Source organism: Anabas testudineus, chromosome 5, assembly GCF_900324465.2.
Source record: "Anabas testudineus chromosome 5, fAnaTes1.2, whole genome shotgun sequence".
Classification (NCBI taxonomy): domain Eukaryota; kingdom Metazoa; phylum Chordata; class Actinopteri; order Anabantiformes; family Anabantidae; genus Anabas; species Anabas testudineus.
This window is the reverse complement of record NC_046614.1, coordinates 1,689,632-1,708,526: the sequence shown is the minus strand read 5'-3', so window position 1 is coordinate 1,708,526 and position 18,895 is coordinate 1,689,632. Positions and strand designations below refer to the sequence as shown.

At 41.2% G+C, this 18,895-nt stretch overlaps 1 protein-coding gene across 4 annotated transcripts; it reads right to left on the bottom strand.

Moving 5' to 3' along the window:
• Nucleotides 1-6,411: 6,411 nt before the first annotated feature.
• Nucleotides 6,412-18,029, bottom strand: znf831 (zinc finger protein 831). Of its 4 annotated transcripts, none has more exons than XM_026344602.1 (4): nt 17,942-18,029; nt 11,656-15,958; nt 10,412-10,623; nt 6,412-9,042 (listed from the first exon to the last, which is right to left on the bottom strand). In XM_026344602.1, the coding sequence occupies exons 2-4, from the start codon at nt 15,908-15,910 to the stop codon at nt 8,158-8,160; spliced, it is 5,352 nt and encodes a 1,783-aa protein (XP_026200387.1). In that variant the 5' UTR covers nt 15,911-15,958; nt 17,942-18,029; the 3' UTR covers nt 6,412-8,157. The 4 variants fall into 4 exon arrangements, with proteins under 4 accessions (XP_026200387.1, XP_026200386.1, XP_026200388.1 ...); XM_026344601.1 differs by lacking the exon at nt 17,942-18,029 and adding an exon at nt 17,495-17,719; XM_026344603.1 differs by lacking the exon at nt 17,942-18,029 and adding an exon at nt 17,495-17,719 and having other exon boundaries at nt 10,412-10,625; nt 11,661-15,958.
• Between the last annotated feature and the right edge of the window lie 866 nt (nt 18,030-18,895).

Sequence of the window (18,895 nt, the reverse complement as noted above, 5' to 3'; positions counted from 1 at the left end):
TTCAGGTTTCACACTCACGTGACGCCGAGCAGTGCTGGAAAATCTTTCAGCAGGCACATGAACTGTTGACACACTGTTTTGTTTTCTTTGACTAAAGGTGTAAACAAAGACTTCCCCTTTCACAGTGGGACTGACAGACAGGGACAGATACATTTATTGTGAAAAAGATCCATAAAAAATACTATAGAAACACAATGAGGGAGAAGATCAACAATGAATCACTATTCTAAAACCAAACAATCCCAAATTGAAGGCTGCATAGCACAAAATCTTTCATTGTTCATTTTTATTTCCAACCATTTGAAAACATTGATTTTAACACAGGCCATTTCATGTTCACATGCAGCTCTGATTATAGCCCTCGGGGGAAACACGTATTTTGGCAACTAACAGCAAGCAATGCTGTAATTCACTGCTGCTTCCATAGAGCTGAAATGTACTGCTCTTGTGACATTTAAACATTTACAATCCATTCATGTGTACTATTACTTGTGTTTGACTTGTGGTCTGTGGTCATATCTGCACAACAGATTATGTGCTGGCCAGGACCAACCATTTTAGCCAGTCTCTGGTGTAATTGTTCACTGTATAATTCAAATAGAATTTACAGGTTAGGCATGAAGCATGCATTCAATGGCTCTGACAATGGACATGCTGCATGATGCATGGATGAAATAGGTCAATATATATTATTATTATTATTTATTATATAATAATAATAGACTGTGTGGAATGATAACACAAGAAAAACTATGTGAACCTTTTGGAACAGTTTTCTGCATTAATTTGTCAAAACGTGTGATGTGATCTCCATCTGAGTCAAGAGTATTAACAAATGTAATGTGCCTTGGAAAACATCCTCCTCTAACTTACCATTCTCCAGCTCCACCCCCAGAACAGAGCCAGCCCTCCGGATCATTTTGTTTAGTCTGTTAGTGTGTGCCACCTTCATGTTGCCGCCCCAGCAGACCACAGCATAGAAGATGACACTGGCCACCACAGACTCATAAAACATCTGCAGTGGGTGCTACAGATATTCAAGGACCTGAGCCTCCTCAGAAAACACATCCAGCTCTAGGCTTCATTGTAGAGTTCTGTTGAGTTTGTTCTGTCCTGGTTTTCGTCTTCAGTCTGAAGATAAATGCTAAGAAGCCAAGAATGAACCTGGAGCATAAATTCTTGGCCTCTAACCAACTATCTTCAGACTGAAGAAGCTACTTGGATGAGTAGCGAAACGTTTCAACCTAACAAAAGGAAGTCCAGTTGTCATGACTCAACTTCCAACTTCCTGCTTCCATCCTATAATTGGGGTGTCATCTGAGAACTTCTGAAGATGGCAGGACTCTGAGTTGTACCTGAAGTCTGAGGTGCACAGGGTCAAGAGGAAGGGAGACAGAACTGCCCCCTGTGGAGCACCTGTGCTACAGACCACAGTGTTAGACACAGTTCTGAAGGCGGACATACTGGGGGCTGTCGGTGAGGAAGTCTGTGATACATGAAATCAGAGGAGTGTTAACCTGCATGTTTTTTTTCTTTCTCTCCCAGCAGTGCAGGCCAGACGATGTTAAATGCAATCCAAAAACATAACTTTCACAGAGCCCCAGGCTTGTACAGGTGGGTGAAAATACATTCACACATGCATTTGCATTTTCTTCAACTTGTTCTCAAAAACCAGGCTGTTCCACAATCATGCGCTGGTCTTTTAAAACCACAATCGACTTATCACCAGAGGCAGGGAATTTCAATTATGCAACATGTCACATCGGCTGGGAGAACTGATGTGTCCCTCACACTTGTTCCCCTTGGCTCGGGAGCCATTTGTGGGTTAGCCAGACTTATTCCACTGTCTGGGGTCATAATGAAATCTAAATCCTCCACTGTGTAATAAATCTGGGTTTGTGGTTTGTAAGCTGCAGTTATTGAGTTAGTAAAGTTCCATCCATCCATCAATCCATTATCCTAACCACTTTCCTGGGAGTGCTGGAGCCAATCCCAGCAGTCATTGGGTGAAAGGCGGGGCACATCATCACCTCAACATGTCACAGCGATGACAAACAGAGAACACTCACACCTAAGAGCAAAACACCTCAAGCACAAATTTCAAACAGTCAAGAACTGGTTTTCACAAAACAGGAATGTAAAAATAGGGTTGAGTGCACTTCTAACGTACCTGACCAAATGTGGATTTTGTGTAATATGGGCCATCTAATGGTTAACTAAGTTCATGAAAGTGGTTCATATGCAAGTTTGAAATGTTGCAGATACAGTAGTGTAATAGCATCTTGCCATAAAGAAAGTCAACCATGGCAGGAACAACGTCGCAGTGGAAAACCTGACCCATAACCACGTCTCCTAAAATTTACATCTACATGATTTTCTAAACCGTGGCCTCCTAAACATGTCTGCGGCTAACATGTTTCCAATCAGCCAGCCAAGAACACACAAAAATAGAACAAGACAACTTTGGGATTACATTTCTTCTCATTTTGTACACAATACATCTCTCATACCTCAACCCAAACCTCAACACAGTGGGAGTACTGTATGTTAACAGTATAGTAGAATCCTTCATCTCCATCATCTCCATTAATGTTTCAACAAGACGGCAGACCAACTTGCCTCAAATGTCAAAGTACAGATGCCTTATTGGGATTAGTATGTGTAATGTAAATCAATCAACAGGTTGTACTTGTTGTTCAGCAGAGGATGTTGTTGTTGCCATGCCTATGTGAGCCAAGCACAGTGAGGGCCATTAGTTTTTTAGCTCTCTAATTAGATGATCAAATGGAAAGCTTACAATAATACACTTAGAGAGAACTTAAAGAGATTAAACTGGCAGTTTTATGATGAGAATAAGACCTTTTTTTGTGTCAATTGTATTTTCCAGTACATTAAAGGCTGGTAACACAGGTAACATTCTGTATTCCATCTTGGTTAATATACATAATAATTTTGTAAGAATTGTTTACATTGGTAAAATGTTTGATTAACTAGACTTATATAACAAGATATTATGTTATCTGAAATATTATGGCACTGTCGCTACTGAAAGCTGGTTAGAGTGGCCGTGAAATTAATTATCGGCCTTAGATAGTTACCATAGGTAATGTTGGCGAACGCTGCTCTCAGACAGCAGCATTATTGAGCAATCCACATTGAAAATATATGCAGCTGTCTGTTTTCATCCAGGGAAAGGTTTCATATAGACAACTCCAAAACAGAGCTTTGTTGGGCTGTTTAAAGTGACTGTAATACAGAAGTGGGTGCTGACTAGGACCGCACATGATCAAAAATAGCTGATTTTGGTTGTTTGTTTTTTTATATGTGATTTAATATATCTTGCTTGAAATAAATGGAAAATGAACAGGCCTGTAGTGCAGCTCTGTCCAAAGAGTTTTTTGCCCTCCAGGTCTCTGCGAGAGCCTTTTCTTTTTCTTAACCACACATGATCCGGACCAGGTTACTCAAAGAAACTAGGTTTCTCGGGTAATTGGGGAAAGAATTAACATGCACTGTGTTGGGGGAGGTGACTGACAGCATTGTGAGAGAGACACCTACACAGTCACATTGTTCCTTTTTATAGCACAAACTGACAGAAGTGACTTACTTAGATGTCTTCTGGTGTTGGTTTCAGTTTTAGCTGGATTTTGGGCAGACTTGATTTGATTTAAATTGGTTGCATCGCTCTGTGTTATGATCCGTCCTTTCATCCAGCCACACATCTCAGCTGATAAAAGAGTCCCTAACTGTTGGCAGCCTTTGTTATTCACATTCACTATTGTAAAAAGCTGATTAGAAACCTATTTAATGCATTTACATAGCAGAATAATGTGAGTTCTCTGGGAGAAATCAACCTAGGGAAATCAGATATCTCTAATCCCCTACCCCGATTACGGTAATTAGGTTTCCTGGTAGTTAAGGAATCAGCTTACTTGAGAAAGCCAGCTGTAACCTAGTTACTTGAGTGCATGTAAATTGATAAAATTGTCATGTCACCCCAGGTGATGGACTAACATAGGTAAGAAGCTAACAGGTTAGCCATATACTGCTTTACAGGATATCTGGAGAGTTATCATTGTCAAGCAAAGGGGGAATCCGAGAGTTTTCCAATAACAGGCATGTGAAGAACAGGTAAGAACATGTAACTGGGGAACTAATGAGCGAATGAGCAACAGCAGGGGTTCTGTGAAGCATCAGGTGACAGAAGTGGCGGGGAACAGGGAAATTAAAGAACAGTGGGCATGTGTGGCAGGGTCTAGGAATGACAAATAAGAAAGTAAATAGCCAGACACAAAGAAATTACGAATTAATGAACAGTCGTAGTCATGGACATTGATATGATGAATTGATAGACCCTGCCAACCTAATCCTTTGATATCACAGTGAAAAATCCAAAACTCTGTGAGATTCCAATGATTTTTAAAAGATTGAAACCAGACCAGAAAAACAGCAGCAGCAGGAGGCAGGAAACAACCATGATGGAATCGCAGAAGGACTCATGGTCCTTCTGAGTATATCTAGGCTAATATATGACCTCAGCTTTTCAGCTCACTCAGCTTGAGTATCTCTACGTGGAAAATATATTTTCAATGTTTTCAGTATTCAGAAGCTTCAAGTAAAATTAAGGTCATACTGACACTTGCATGTGTTCAATAGAGTCTTGTCATGCTCTCTAAAGTTCTGCTCACCGTTTGTGTTCAAGGAGATGGAGAAGATATGACAGGCAGACAAACCACTGCCTTTTCCTTTTTTTGTTGACGTGTGTCTTCAATTAAGGCATTTCACAGAAATCTTTGGACCTCAATTTGTTTGTAGGACATGATTAGACAGTGTAACTGCATATTAATCAGAAGGCCATTGAAAACATCCTCACAAAGAACTATCAATTGTATCTCAGTTTAACTGGTTGGTTAAAAAAAAGCAATATTGAAAATACCTCTCATGTTTTAAAAAGCTGAGCTACCTGCTGTGTGGAAAATTAGTACTATTATCAAGTCACTGATTAATTCATCAGGCATAGCAGCGTTTTTTTATATTATTATTTATATCTATTTGAGGAGAAATTTTTAAAACATACACTACTGTTCAAAAGTTCAGGATCATTTGCAAATGTCTTTTTTTCCAAAAAATAACACATTTTCATCCATTTCACAAACAATTAAAATTAATCGGATGATTTTTAAAGAATGAGCTAGATTTTTGCCTCTAGGCCTATTATTAGCGGTTGTCCGTCCTCTGCATCAATCTCCTTGTATGGCTGCTAATTCAAATCATTTCGTCATCAATCAAGGCTAATTGATTACGAGAAAACCCTTTTTCAAATGTGTTGCACAGCTGAGAACAGTTGTACTAATGGAGCAAACAAGGGATGGCATGGCAATCTGTAGGTTAGTTTAGTGTCTGAACATCAGCAGTTCCAATGGGTACCAATAGGCAGAAAGAAGTACCATTTATTAGAGACTCGTTGGTCTATTATTGTCCTTAGAAAAGAAGGCTACTCAATGCTAGAAATTGCGAGGAACCTTAAAATTTCTTATCATGCAGTTAACTACTCCCTTCAGCCAGCAGCACAAACTGGCTCTAACAGGGACAGATAAATATCTGAGTGTATGTAGCCTCACAGGTCTTCAACTGGCAGTTATGCTAAATAGTATCTGTCAAACATCAGTGTCAGTATCAACAGTTAAGAGGAGACTTCAGGATGCTGGACTTCAGGGCAGAATTGCCAAGAAAAAGCCATATCTCAATAAAAATATCTGAGATGGGCAAAAGGACAGACATTGGACATTGGAAGACTTGAAGAAGGTGTTGTCTACAGATGTGTCCAAGTGTGAGATGCAGCACAATGAACAGATACTAGAACAGTACTTAATACCTTTAGTCAAGCATAGTGGAGGTAGCTTGATGGTCTGGGGCTGCTTTGGAGGTGGTAAAATAGGAGATTTGTACAGAGGGGAAGGGACACTGAAGAAGGAAAACTATCAAAGTGACAACTAGAATGCCAGGCCTGTTTTGTTTTTGATGAAGGAAATGATTAAACACTAAACAGTTAACTATATTTCCTATTCAGACTAATTTCGCGTGTGTTTCCTTGGAAAACAATAGAAAACATCTAAGTGATCCCAAAATTGTGAGTGGTAGGGTTAGGGTTATAATTTGAACCATTTCCCAATATTGAGCCATGTTGACATCATTACTGTGCATGTGGAGCGCTGCACCTACTCAACATCTGCAAGATTCACATTTTTTAAACTTTGACCCATGCTGTACTGAGCTTTGTGGATGCAGCCAATCACTGTTATCACTGCTTTAATGAAAGAAAAACTATTAAACCTACTTGTGTCTCTTTATATGAGTCAAATAACTGTAACGTCAAAGAAGTCACTCAGAGTCAGGAGCTTCTATAGGATTTTGTATATATGTTCCAACAAAGTCAGTTGACATCACTAAAACCAGAGATGAAATCTATTGATATGGGAAAACAGATTGGTGAAAAACACACAGCTGCTACCACTTCACCACTACAGACATACATGAACAATGTTATAATAGTGACACGTTGAGTTAAGGAGAGGTCTCACTAAAGAATAGACTCAAACCACAAAGAGTACAGTTTAATTTACCTCTTTTTTTAAGTTAAAATGGTTAAAAACGTAAAATTATGTGCAATACATTGGACGAGAATCATTCAATTTATAATGCAATAATAAATCAGCTTGTAGATGTTGCACATGTTGTGCCTTTGCCTTTGCTCTGTGTTTGTCTCTCTCTGTCAAACAGGTCGGAACAGATGCCCTGGAGTTAAAGCTCTTTCAGCACCACTGCACACATAATGCCTGTAAGGTCCGAAAACATTTTATGACCACAAATGGGCTGAGGATTGACAAGCAAGTCACTGTGAGCTGTAGCTGTGGATTTATTTACATTACTGATCACATCCAACTGTTCCCTGTTCATCCTGTTCCCGTGAACTTTGGTGCCATGTCATAGCTGCTGACTCATTACAAAACCTACACCAAGGTAAAGTGTTATGTCTCCGCCAGCCAGTGCCTGCTTCACCTGGGTGATCTGATATCAACTTAATGGGTATTTGGCACCATGTGTATATGATTCACAGACACAGGTGTTGTCTGGGAAGGTTACAGTGTTACTCACTTAATTTATGAGAGAGTGAGTGTGGGAAGGTAGACATAAATTATAGCAAATTATGTGTGTGTAAGCGTGTGTGAGCAGAACGGAAGTCACACAACATTTCTTAGGCAGAAGTAATCTCACTGGTTGTGTTAAGTAGCAGTGGAAGCCACGATGTAGCTGTCAACAGTCATAAAGCCAAGAAAATAATTATAATAAAAAATGTAAAAAAAAAACAAGAGGAAGTTTATAAAAGTTAAGAGGCTCACCATTCTAACCAATTAAAGAATTTAGGTGATTTCTGTTTGATTGGTAAGTTTTGTAGCTTCTTGTTAAATTGAATGATTGTTATTCAATAACTGATGACTAATACTTGAAGGGCTGCACAGAGCGTAGCAGATGGTAGAAGAGTGAGGAGCAGGGGGAAGACCGAGGAGATTGAAGCTGTTGTAATTCTCTACGTTAGCTGGCTTCCTGACTAGTCTAAATAAAACATATTATTGACATATTTTCCTTTATATTTTTATGTATTCATACTTTCAAATGTATATTTGAGGAACCTAGCAAGTCTAGCATGTTGTTGTAATGTAGTTGACTAAATTAGTTTGGTTTAATTAATTTGAATTAATTTTGCAGTTCTTTTGTGACTGGTTTGTTATTTTCTGTGACAGATATCGTATCTAACATAACAAACAAACTCACAACTAGGAAGCTAAACAGTTCTGCATCTAATTATACTTGGTACAATATAACACGTACAGCCATGTACACACTCGGCTGTACTTCCAAAGTTGCCGATTGACCTTTAATTTTGAGTTTACACATATAGTTCCTCAGCTGTACACTTTGAGTTAACTCACCCAATGATATTATTTCTGCCTCCAGAGCCTAAATAAATACATGTATATGTATACACACACACATACACACACTCATATATGTATATATATATATATATATATATATATACATACACACATATATGACAGCAAATGAAACTTGAGTTTGCATATGTGCACATTTCCTCTAAAGCTCAATGATAAGTTTTCCTTCATCGTCGCTACTGCTGGTGTCTTCAGAATAGTCTTGGCAGCTTGGCACGGGCCTCACTCCACTGTTCAGACACTCACTTGGCTGAAAGCCATGAAACTGAGGAGTCAAGAAAAAAGACTGGTATTTGTTGCTCATATCTGATCTCCCAGAGTTACTGTTCTGTGTTGTGTAGTCATTTGGTGACCAGTCCTTGGTGTCCTGTTCAGGCTCTGGGTATAAGGAGGGTTTCAATGGCATCCCAGTATTATTATCCTCCATACTGTTGTTTGGCGCTTGGGTGTTTCCTGTCCACCCAGCAGTACCTCTAGTGACTTCAAGAGAATGAGAGACTCGGCAGTGATGTGTGGTGGATGGTGTTTTGACATCAGGTGAGAGACTTGGGCCTTTGTGACTTCCTAATGTTATTTTAGTACAAATGCTTCCTGCTGCACTGTTACCTTTAGTAGTGTTTCCTTGCAGCTCGTGCCTTTGGTTCTGATGTGACAATGTTCCCGTTTGCTGAGGACCTGTCTCACTCCGTGTAAAAGCATCGTGTGTGTCTGTTAACTGGGCCTGTGCTGTGATATGTTCGTTGAAATGTGATTCACATGAGATCTGTGTTTGGTGGTTGTGGCTGATGCTGCTTTCCCATTGTTGTTGTGAGAAATAATATTTGTTCATTTCCAGTGGGGGCTGTGGAGAGTTGAAAGGGCTAGTCTGACTGCCACTGGACGGTAAATTAAGCTTATTTGATGTGCTGAGAGCTTGCTGAGAGCTTGGTGGATGGTACCCAGACATTCCTGATTGTGTCTGGGAAAGATGCTGCTCAGATAGCAAAGAATTCTTAAAGGAATCCACCTTGACCTTTAGCTCGTCTCCCTGTTAATAAAAAAAGAATATAAGGATGAATATTAGCATGATACTATCACAACAAAACCATCATTGTCCTGTTTTCATTGAACTTCTCATTAGCTTAGTAGATTTTTGAAATGCCTCAAAGCTTAATGTGTCCGGTGACTTGTAAATCTTTCAGAATTCTCACAGGGAACAAACCAAATTGATGGAGCATTCAGCTGTTAGAGGCACAGCTGTTCAAATATTTACTATACATCTTGAAGTTTGAAATCATATGGAATAAATTCTGCAAGTAAACTACTGTCAGCTGCCTAGATCTGGAATTGTTTCAATGCATCGCTGCTGTTTTACATTGGCACAAAGCTCATAAGTACTCATAATTCATATGTCTTGCCACTGTGTGTGGCTCTGTAATGTATCTTTTTTCTGTTGCACCACTTTCTTCTCTGTCTTGACACACCTTGGGGATCATATATTTATTGTGCTGCAGATATTTCTTGGGGGAAAAAAATTAATTCTGGCTAGAGTGTATCTCTGTTCTTCGTAAATGTCTTCAGAAATAAAAAAAACAATTTTGTAATGTAACAATATTCATGCCTGAAACCTGCTTGCACATGATCCCCAGATCAGGATGGTCTGAATATATCTGAATATGATGGATTTATGGAAAAGTTTGGATTTAGTTTAAGAATAATTAAAGCAATAAAAAAGTTTTTTTCAAAAGAATGCAGAATTGGAATCAACGCTGTAAATTTGGTTTCTGGTTTTTCTCATTTGTGGCAATTGAAAGTTCAGAATTTTCTCTGTTTCTCCGTATAAAACATTTTCACACTGTCACATTCTGTAAGTCCTAAAGCTACATCAAGGAAACCCAATTAACCAAGTGAGACTAAATATTACCCTTAAAACACTTAGACTCCACCAGTCAATTGTGAGGCAGATCCTGTGCAGCTTGAGAACATGCATCTACAAGATCACACCAAGAGCAAGGCACCTAATAGTTAGAAGGGATGGCTCAAAAAACCCTAGGGTAACGTCTAGGCCACATCAATTACTGAACAAACAGGTTCATATAACTTTACCACACACAGTATGGTAAGATATTACAAGATTGGATAATTGTCATGTATAACTGTCATGTTTTGGTTTTTGTTTGTTTTATTTAACTGGGCTCCCTGTCTTATAATAAAATGAGAAATCTGTAAAGGGTTCACACGCTATATACACACAGTGTGAAATAGAAGCCATGGGGTGTGTCAGACAGAGGAAAGCATATGTTGAACAATCACTAAACTGGAGGTGTTTAACATAGTCAAATATTCTTGATGTGTTAAAAAATCATTTGTGTGACAAACATTCAACCAGTGAACACTTTGTCCCACAGTCCTGGCACCTGGTCTTTCTTGACTCCTCTGTCCTTATCCTCCCCCGTAGCCCCTCCACTACCATGACCCTCTGCGCACTGGTGATTTGTTTCTCCAGCGTCTCCACTCAGCTTCAGCCTGCAGTCTGTGCTGTCTGGCTGCACAGGGGTCCCTCCGTGTCCCCGGGCTTGTGGCTCCTTCTGGCCTTCACATGCCATCAGGGAGGCTGCCTCCATGACCCCTAGGAAAAGAAAAACAAATGAAATCCAGCTGTTTTTGTTATTTTTTAAAATGACAAATCTTCTATGTTAATACCAATCAGTCAGTTTTACCTTGCTAGTTTTTAACCCATTGTAAGAATCAGAGATTGTGAAGGTAGAAACTTAATGACCACAAGCGTTACATGCATTCCATACTAAAATGTCTTAAATCAAATTGAAAGCCTGTTTTCTGGAAGGAATGTTCATCGTATAATATACGCATGGACAATTGTGCTCAGATATAATAGCAATAAGAGTATAATATAAGCAATGGTGAACATTGGCTTGTAAAACAAATAGGCTCACAGACTTTCGAGAATTAGAATTTCTTTAGTCAAACTCACACGTAATGTGATGGAACATTACATTTGCCGTGAACAAATTTACATGACTACCACGTCTCTGACCTCCACTGTCAGTGACAATTCCTTTCAGTGACAACTAGAAACTTAAGTTTGTTGTTTTAGTTTAGCTGGGAGGTAATGGATAGAGGTCTCAGGTTTGTTTATCCTCTCCTCCCAGGATGTGGAGACATAACTTTGTTATTGTCTGTAATCCTCAGCTCCTTTAAATGAAAGCGTAGGTATGCTGGTGTTTTGTGCTGTGATGGGGATCAAATTTCAAATACTGGTGGACACTACACTTCTCAGTTGAGGTAGAGGGGAGCACCTCACAGTGAGTAAGGACAATCGCAATCAAAATTAAACCCACATGAACTTTAAGAGGAGCAATTTCATTTCATCAAAAGGAAGATTTCAGGGAAACCGCCATTTGATTATTTTGTCTTTAAGTAAAATTCCTCATAAGCATTTTAAAAAGGAGCCATATTCATGAAGACCTCCAATTCATTTGTTGGTTTTGGTGATTCCACAGTACTCAGATCAGCTTTACTCTGCAAACCTGTGAACGTTTGCTGCCATCTTGTGGTAGAACTAGGACAAATGAATACATGTTACACTGTGGTTTATATCCTTCAGATCACATATAATATAATTAATTAAAAGAGTATTTACCTGCAGCAGGACTTTGAATAATTGAAACAGCTGGGATGTCTTGGGGTGTTTCCACCTGGATGTTAGAGGACACTGAAATAAACTGACCCAGGAGATCTTTTGAGTGGGCTGAGTTGATTACATCCTGTGATTTGCTGAGAGTTATTTCCTGTGAAGCAGAAGAATTGTCTGATGGCCCCACCCTGTCACAGCCACGGTTTGCATGTTTAGATATATTCACAGCAGAAGGATCGCTGCAGTAGATAATTGTCTGTGCATTCAACAGCTTCAGAGCTTTGCATTTATTAATCGAAAATGCTGAAACTGACCCAGAGACTTCTTCAGCACATACAGCACTGGAGGCCTGACTGGTCTTAGCCTGCACAGATGGGTCGGCCTCACCCATGGCTTTCATTGCCCCTTGAAGTTTTTCTTGGCGTTCTTTACCCAAGTGCTCCCTTCTTGAGCTGTCCTGATTTACTGTGCTGGGAAGAACACAGGTCATGCTGAGGTTTTGTTGACCACAGAGTGCTTGTGAGATCAATTGATCTTGGCTGACCTGCAAAATTTGTTTCTCAGCAGAACAGTTCAGAGACATGTCATGTTCTTCATCTGAAGTTTGATGTTTTTCTGACTTAACACTTTTGAGTGAAGCAGCAGTTGACATAACATCGCCCACAGAGCTCAATGTCTCTGTGGCTGTGCTTACATTACTGTATTTGTGTGGGCACAGTGTCAAGCCTTGAGTTTCAGGAGGCTTAGATTCAGCTGATATTGTACCCTGCCTGGAATTACTGTGTTCACTCAAGATGACATTTGGCTCTACCTTCCCAAAGTGGACAGACAGTGGAGGTTTTATGCTCTCAACATTAAGTGTGAGTAAAGACCCGCTTGGATTCATCTCCTTTTGATGTCCTGGCTGTTGATTGTCTGTTCCTTCATTGCTCATCTTCATGGTGACAGAGTCCTGAGCTTTATTCTGGATCACTTCTGGCGCCAATGATCCCGTGTCTCCTGTCTGTAAGTAGCTGCTACCTGCTTGCCGCTCAATCTGTGGTTCAATAAGCGCAAGCTGCTCGTCAGATATGATCTGGAGGCAGATCTGGAGGTCTGCTGTTTGAACATGAAACACATTCTGAGCAGCCGGTTGCTCTTGGTCAAACGGTACAATGTGACAAGGTACCATTGAAGTGTTTGGGCCAACATACGTTCTGTTTACTGGATTTAACTGGTTTGATGCTGGCGAGGGTTCTGACAGAGGAGGGTTAGAGGTAGGATGAGCCTGAGAGAAAGCTGTAATGTCAGCAGCAGATGCATGATTTGCTGTGGTTATGGAAGGTCTATCAGGGAAGTTTGCAACCACAGGTGCAGGTGTTCTGGGTAACTGCATAGGTGCCGAACCCATTGCAGATTTTGAGGGTTGTATCAAAGTGCTGCATAGTCCTGCCTGACATTTTTTTAGGCAGGTTGTGGTTATTGTGGTTGCTGCAAATTGCCTGTGAAATACAGACAAACTTGAAGTTGCATTTTCATTGAATGTTGACATTTTAGAGGCAGCTGTGCAGGGCAGGAGAAGAGGGGTGTGTGTGGAATTAAAAGAATTTGTCTCTTTGATGTCACAAGTCTGCATCAGTGAAGAACTGTGGTGATCACTACTTATGTTTTCAGAAGTTGTGACTAAGGGTGAGTTTTGCTCAGGGTGAGAAGATGGCAAAGCAGAGTTGAACGTGCATTGTCCATCAATTCCTGACGGTTTATCCACAACATGTGATGAAGTGTTTAAATCAGTTTCAGCAGTATTAGGTAACTTGAGCTGGTACTTGGGCAGGAAGCTGGTCTTGGCAGGGGAAGAGACGGAAGTGGCCGGCGAGGCGTTAACAGACTGTGCATTTGCATTGATTGTGCTTGGCGGGAAGAGAGCTCCTTTGAGCTCAGTGTGTTTTTTATTTTTTTGAAAGTTGATATAACTGAAATTTGCTTCCTGCTGAGGCACACTGCCAGTGACAGAGGGAATGGGATGAGTCACTGTGTTTGGGTCGGTCTCCATCATCAGTGGAAAAACGATTTTGTCATCAGTTTTCTGCTTTTTTCTATCGGAGGGAACATGGGCTCCACAGAGCTGCGAGGTGGACTCTGAATGTTTGACTTGGTTAATTAATCTTCCTGCCTCTGCATTGCCCATGCTGCTTGTTTTGAGGCTAACCAGTGATCCAACTGAAGGCAACGGCAGCACTGACAGAGACATATTTCTCCGCAGTGGGGCCTTGAGAGAACTGTTTAATGAATGAAGCTGGCTAGTTTTCAGATCAAAATTTAAAGCAGAGACAAAGGATGGTTTGGCTGGAGGGCAACCTGGATAGCACACTGCTGAACTGCTTGTTATGTTAATAGTTGAGACTGTTGTTGTTACTGTGTCCTTGTGGACCGCAGAAAATCTCTTTTGTGTACCCTGAACAACCTCATGCTCTGGGTTTACACATTTCCTGCCTTTGATAACAGTATTATCACCACCTTTGTCAGCATTGTAGAGCTTCTTAAATGTCCCGCCTCCGTACATGTACCACTTATTGTAAGCAAACTTCTGTGCTTTCTTCCTCCGGAACTTTTTGTTGCTTGGCTCTGCACAAATGTCACTGCCATCCCCATCGCAGCTGAGACTGCTGGTGCACGCCTCCTCCACAGATGAATTCGTGAAGAGACCGTCTGTTGCGTGGTTGCAGTCTACGGCTGTCTGCCGGACCAGTGGGCGGTGGGTGGATGACTGCTGGTTTACAGGCTTGATGAAACTTGTTGGATTGATCTGGCCAGAACTTCCCCTGCGAACGAGTGTTACATAATCACTTTGATAGGAAGAGGTTGGACTGCTCCTCTCAGGCTGCAGGAGGGTAACGCTGAAGGGTAGGGAGTTGCTACGGGTTAAAGGGGCATGTTCAACAGTGGAGGAGCACTGAGTCGGCACAGAGCTGTACAGTCCCGGTGCTCTGGTCCTTTGCAAACCAACGTTCTGAGTCTTACCTATCTTCATGTCAAAGTGAAAAGAGTCCTTATATGTGTATGGCACAGGGAGATCAATGCTACCCTGCTTTGATAGAACTGTCTTCCGTGGCCTAACAGTGTCCAGTTGTTTGTCCTCAACAACAGCTGTATTCTCAGAAATTAGCTTAGATATGCGCTCCTCCAGTGTCTTCTGCTCCTGCTCCCTTGCAGTGTCTTTAAGCTCCTGTCCACCTTGGCCTGGTACTGAAGATGTGCTTGTGCTGGTGATTTCCTCAAGATGCTCTTTGGTGGATTTGGTGAGGGAGTCCATACTGTGGTCAGGTAAAATGCCTGCAGGGCTTGGGTAGTGGTCACTGCTCTCACTGAAGCCCGAGTCCGTACTCTCATGACTCTGTGATTTTCCACTTGATACAGAGCTTTCCCACTGCTTGGAGAACAGAGTGGCCTCTTGTCTTTGGAGAGGAAGATGCCGACCAACAGTCAAAGGAGGTTTTTCATTTTTTACTCTCTGTCTTTCCTCTTGTACTGTTTCCTTAGCACTTTTAATTAGTTCTGTCTTGTGATCTGCAGGGGTCAACTCATTCTGTTCACTGATAAACCCTTGAGTCTTTACAGAGTACATCTTTGTAGTATGGGCTGGACAGGTAGTTGCAGGTAGGGTGGCATCCTTCTCAGTGCTGGCCGACTCATCAGTATGCTCATCCATAGATGAACTGGATGTACAGGTCTCTCTGGAGCTGGACATGCTGTCTAGACTGCCCAGGCTGCTCTGCTCTGACTCGGAAGAAAGGCGGGCATGAGCCTGAGTACGCTTATGTTTGTAGAGGTTGCTCTGAGTCTTAAAAGAAATTCCACAAGTGGTGCAGGGATAAGGCCGCTCTCCTGTGTGGCAGCGGAGATGCTTCTCCAGCACGCTGGGTTTCATGCAGTCCCGTCCACAGTGAGGACACACGTGCTTCCCTGCCGATTTGGGCCTGGCTGCCACAGGAGCAACAGCTGCCACACTCAATCCCGACTGAGCCTGCAGCCCACCTGCAATATGGAGTGTCAGAAAGGGAAGCGTCTCCTTGGAGTAAAGTGGCGGCACAGCCAGATGGAGTGTGGCTGGCTCCCTGACAGCTGCAGTAGGCTGTGGGTAAGGCTGTGCTGGTAGTGCAGGCACTGTGTGGATGTAAACAGCCGTCAGCGGGGCCTGGATGTCCATCCTCTTCTCTGTCTGTGCTGCGACGGAGCTGATGTGCACTGGAGCACTTGCCAATCCTGGTTTGCCAGTCTCCATGGTAACACTACTGCTGTCGTGATGTACCAGTGCCAGGTCTCTAATTACCTGTAAGATAAGAACAGTTTGCTTTAGACCTCTATGTTGCCTGAGATCAAAAGGGGAAAATCTGTCTATTTGAGTGGGGATGTTTCTAGGTCTTACTCTAAAAAAAGAAAATGAGACTTTATTCCTGAGAATATTTGTTTCTTGCACCAGTGAAATAGAGAAAAAGAGCATCACACTGATTAAACGTGCTTAAGCAGTTAATGATGACAGATACCTTTTAGGACAGATGGCTAATAACACAATTAATTCAGGCTAGATTAGGCACCACGATAAAGCCCAGGCAGGATATTTTGCAATGATATTCAAATTTCTACAGCTCCAAAACAAAAACACATCTACATTTGAGTGATGTCACTGTTATGATGAGCAATAATACCCATGGCTACAGAGTGCAGAGAAAAACATAGGCATTTGTATCTGATCTGTATCTGTTTAATTACATAGTGCATTTTGCATGCGGTCAGTGAATAGATTCAGAAGAAAAAAATGAAACCTACATGAAAAATATGTATATACAAGAGGGTGCAGCATGCGGTGATGTAGGAGAGAGATTCACAACATGAGAGGGGTGACAGAGTGAGATGAGATACTCATACAGTACATCACAGGCTTTTATCTACCCAAGTGAATGTGTCTGCTAACATTATCTGTTGCCACTGTCACCAGTCTTCAGCAACTAAATGGCATACCCTTGATTTTCACAGTAGCATGTGGCAGCTTTGTCTCACACCAGACTGTCATACTTGTGCAGTAATCTAATCAAAGCGTAAAACCACCTACGTTAAGATAAATAGCTGCATATTACAGCAAACAGAGTTCATTTCCTGTTGCTGTGATGCAGCATGTACGGTGATTTTGCATAGTTCAGCCCCAGAAGTACAGTTGGCATGGAGTGTATTCTTTGTTAGTTTTACAGCATGAGCACACCCATGTTAAGATACTTTCTATGGTTCTGTTATAACTACGGAAAGTTTGTTTTTCTCCGTATTCGAGCGTGCTGTGTGTAATAACAAGATGTGTACAACAAGTGTATTTTAATTTTTTAAAACACAATTTACTTAGAAACTATCCTCATATTGATGTGTGCCCTGGCTTCCTTACAGCTGCTAATGTAGCCGATATATAGCCATATTGTTGTATTATCGGTAAATATTATGCGCCTTTGAATTACAAACGAGATGTTTTATTGTATAAACACTTGTAGTTAGTTTAAAATTGCATGCAAGTGTGTCGTGGGTGGAATGAATTAAAAAAAGTCAAACTTTATAGAATAACAGCTTCTACTTTTATAAGACCAACAACATTAGTAAAAATTCTAATTTCTGTGTTCACGCTGCCTACTTTATTGCCAACGATTGTCCTGACTTCATAAAAGGAACGTTTAAAAAGAGGAAATATTTGATGGTGTTGTTGTGCTGCCACACAGTGTAGGTAAGAATAACACTAGAAGAAACCAGAACATGCTGTAACTAGGCCAAAACTCAGGCACTTAAAAAACAGAAAACAGACAGCGCAACAACCTGTCAAGTCACTTACCGTCTTGCTTTACTCTAGAGTCAGTAAGAGTTATTCAGCTCAAAGAGTCTTCTACACTGAAAAGCTCCAGCCTCGGTGTACCTGCTTTTCAATCTGTCCTGTCATCTGGGCTGTGTGTTCCTGTCCAATCTGGGGGTTTTTTCTGTTCTCTCACAGCTATTTGACATGGACTGTTTCTTGTCATGAGGAAGCGGAACAAATGCAAATGAGAGAGAAGATGCACTATGAAAGTGGTGAGGCAGAGAGGAGGAGAATGAGGGAAGGAGAAGGGCTGGCTGAGCTGGGTGGGTGTGTGGCTGTCAAACAAAGACTTCCGGAGGACAAGTTGAAAACATAGTATACACAAAGTGATCAGCAGGACCAAAAGAGCACAGATGGAGGGATTTACGGCCAATACGGCACAGTGTGCACAAGTTCAAGCGACTGCTTAGCAAAAGAAGTGCTTACCTTCAACAGTCATGTTGGTTCAGTAACTGACTTTACCATCAACAGTTTGAAGCAGTACCTGACTACTGACTCACTTATATACCCGCTTCCCCATCTACCTACTTCCTCCCACACGTTGTGTTTCATACACCCACATAGACAAGGGTGCAGCAATGCCATGGGTGCGCTTGGCTGCATGTGCACTGCTCTCACTCTCTCAGGCAGAGAACAAATGGACCAGTTGTGAGTGGCTAGAGAACATTTCCCACCTCCAACCACAGCCCCCGCTGTAGTATGTCTCATTTTGCAGGGGTGCACAAGTTCACACTGCACATGCTTACAATAGTACAGATGCCTTTTTTTTAAAGAAATAATCATGTCTCTTGTATTCATATTTTTTGTTGCATCTTCTAGTGCTGCACTGATCTCTTTCACTAATTATTATCAGCTTCTTTAAAAAAAATCATTTTGATGTGCTGTAATACTGTTGATCATAGTAATTTTTTACAGCTCACAGCAAAATAAAAGGACAAAGCAACACACACATTCTGCAACAAGCCCAACAGTTTGCTGCAGTTTAAGTAGTTTATGCTAACATACTAGCATATTGGTACCCAGTAGCTATCAGCATTAGCATCATAATTAGCATCCATTTGAAACTGTTTCTGGACCCTGTCACAATCAGTTAACAATTTACAAATTCAATTATAAGTACCTTATACACTTTTCTTTTAGCTAACAGTAATATTTTACTCTTTAGCAGCTAAATACTAGTTGCTAACTCAGTAGTCTGCTGTGGATCTGCTCTTTTCCTCCTGCTGGAACCACTGATGGCTGCAGTGAGACAGAAACAGCTGGCTGGTTGTAAGACAGGAGAATTTGGTCACTCGAACAGCCACCTTGCCATTACACTTGTTTGATCCGTTGTTATATGCCACAGTAGAGATTTATGGATTATATCCTGTCCACAGAGGA

What these genes read in the sequence shown, in the direction of transcription:
- znf831 (XM_026344602.1), bottom strand. Translation starts at nt 15,910, where the DNA reads ATGGAGACTGGCAAACCAGGATTGGCAAGTGCTCCAGTGCACATCAGC. An exon ending in TATTCAAAGTCCTGCTGCAG is followed by an intron (nt 10,624 to 11,655) that starts GTAAATACTCTT and finishes TTCTTTTCCTAG; the next exon opens with GGGTCATGGAGGCAGCCTCC. An exon ending in GAGGAGTCAAGAAAGACCAG is followed by an intron (nt 9,043 to 10,411) that starts GTGCCAGGACTG and finishes TTTTATTAACAG; the next exon opens with GGAGACGAGCTAAAGGTCAA.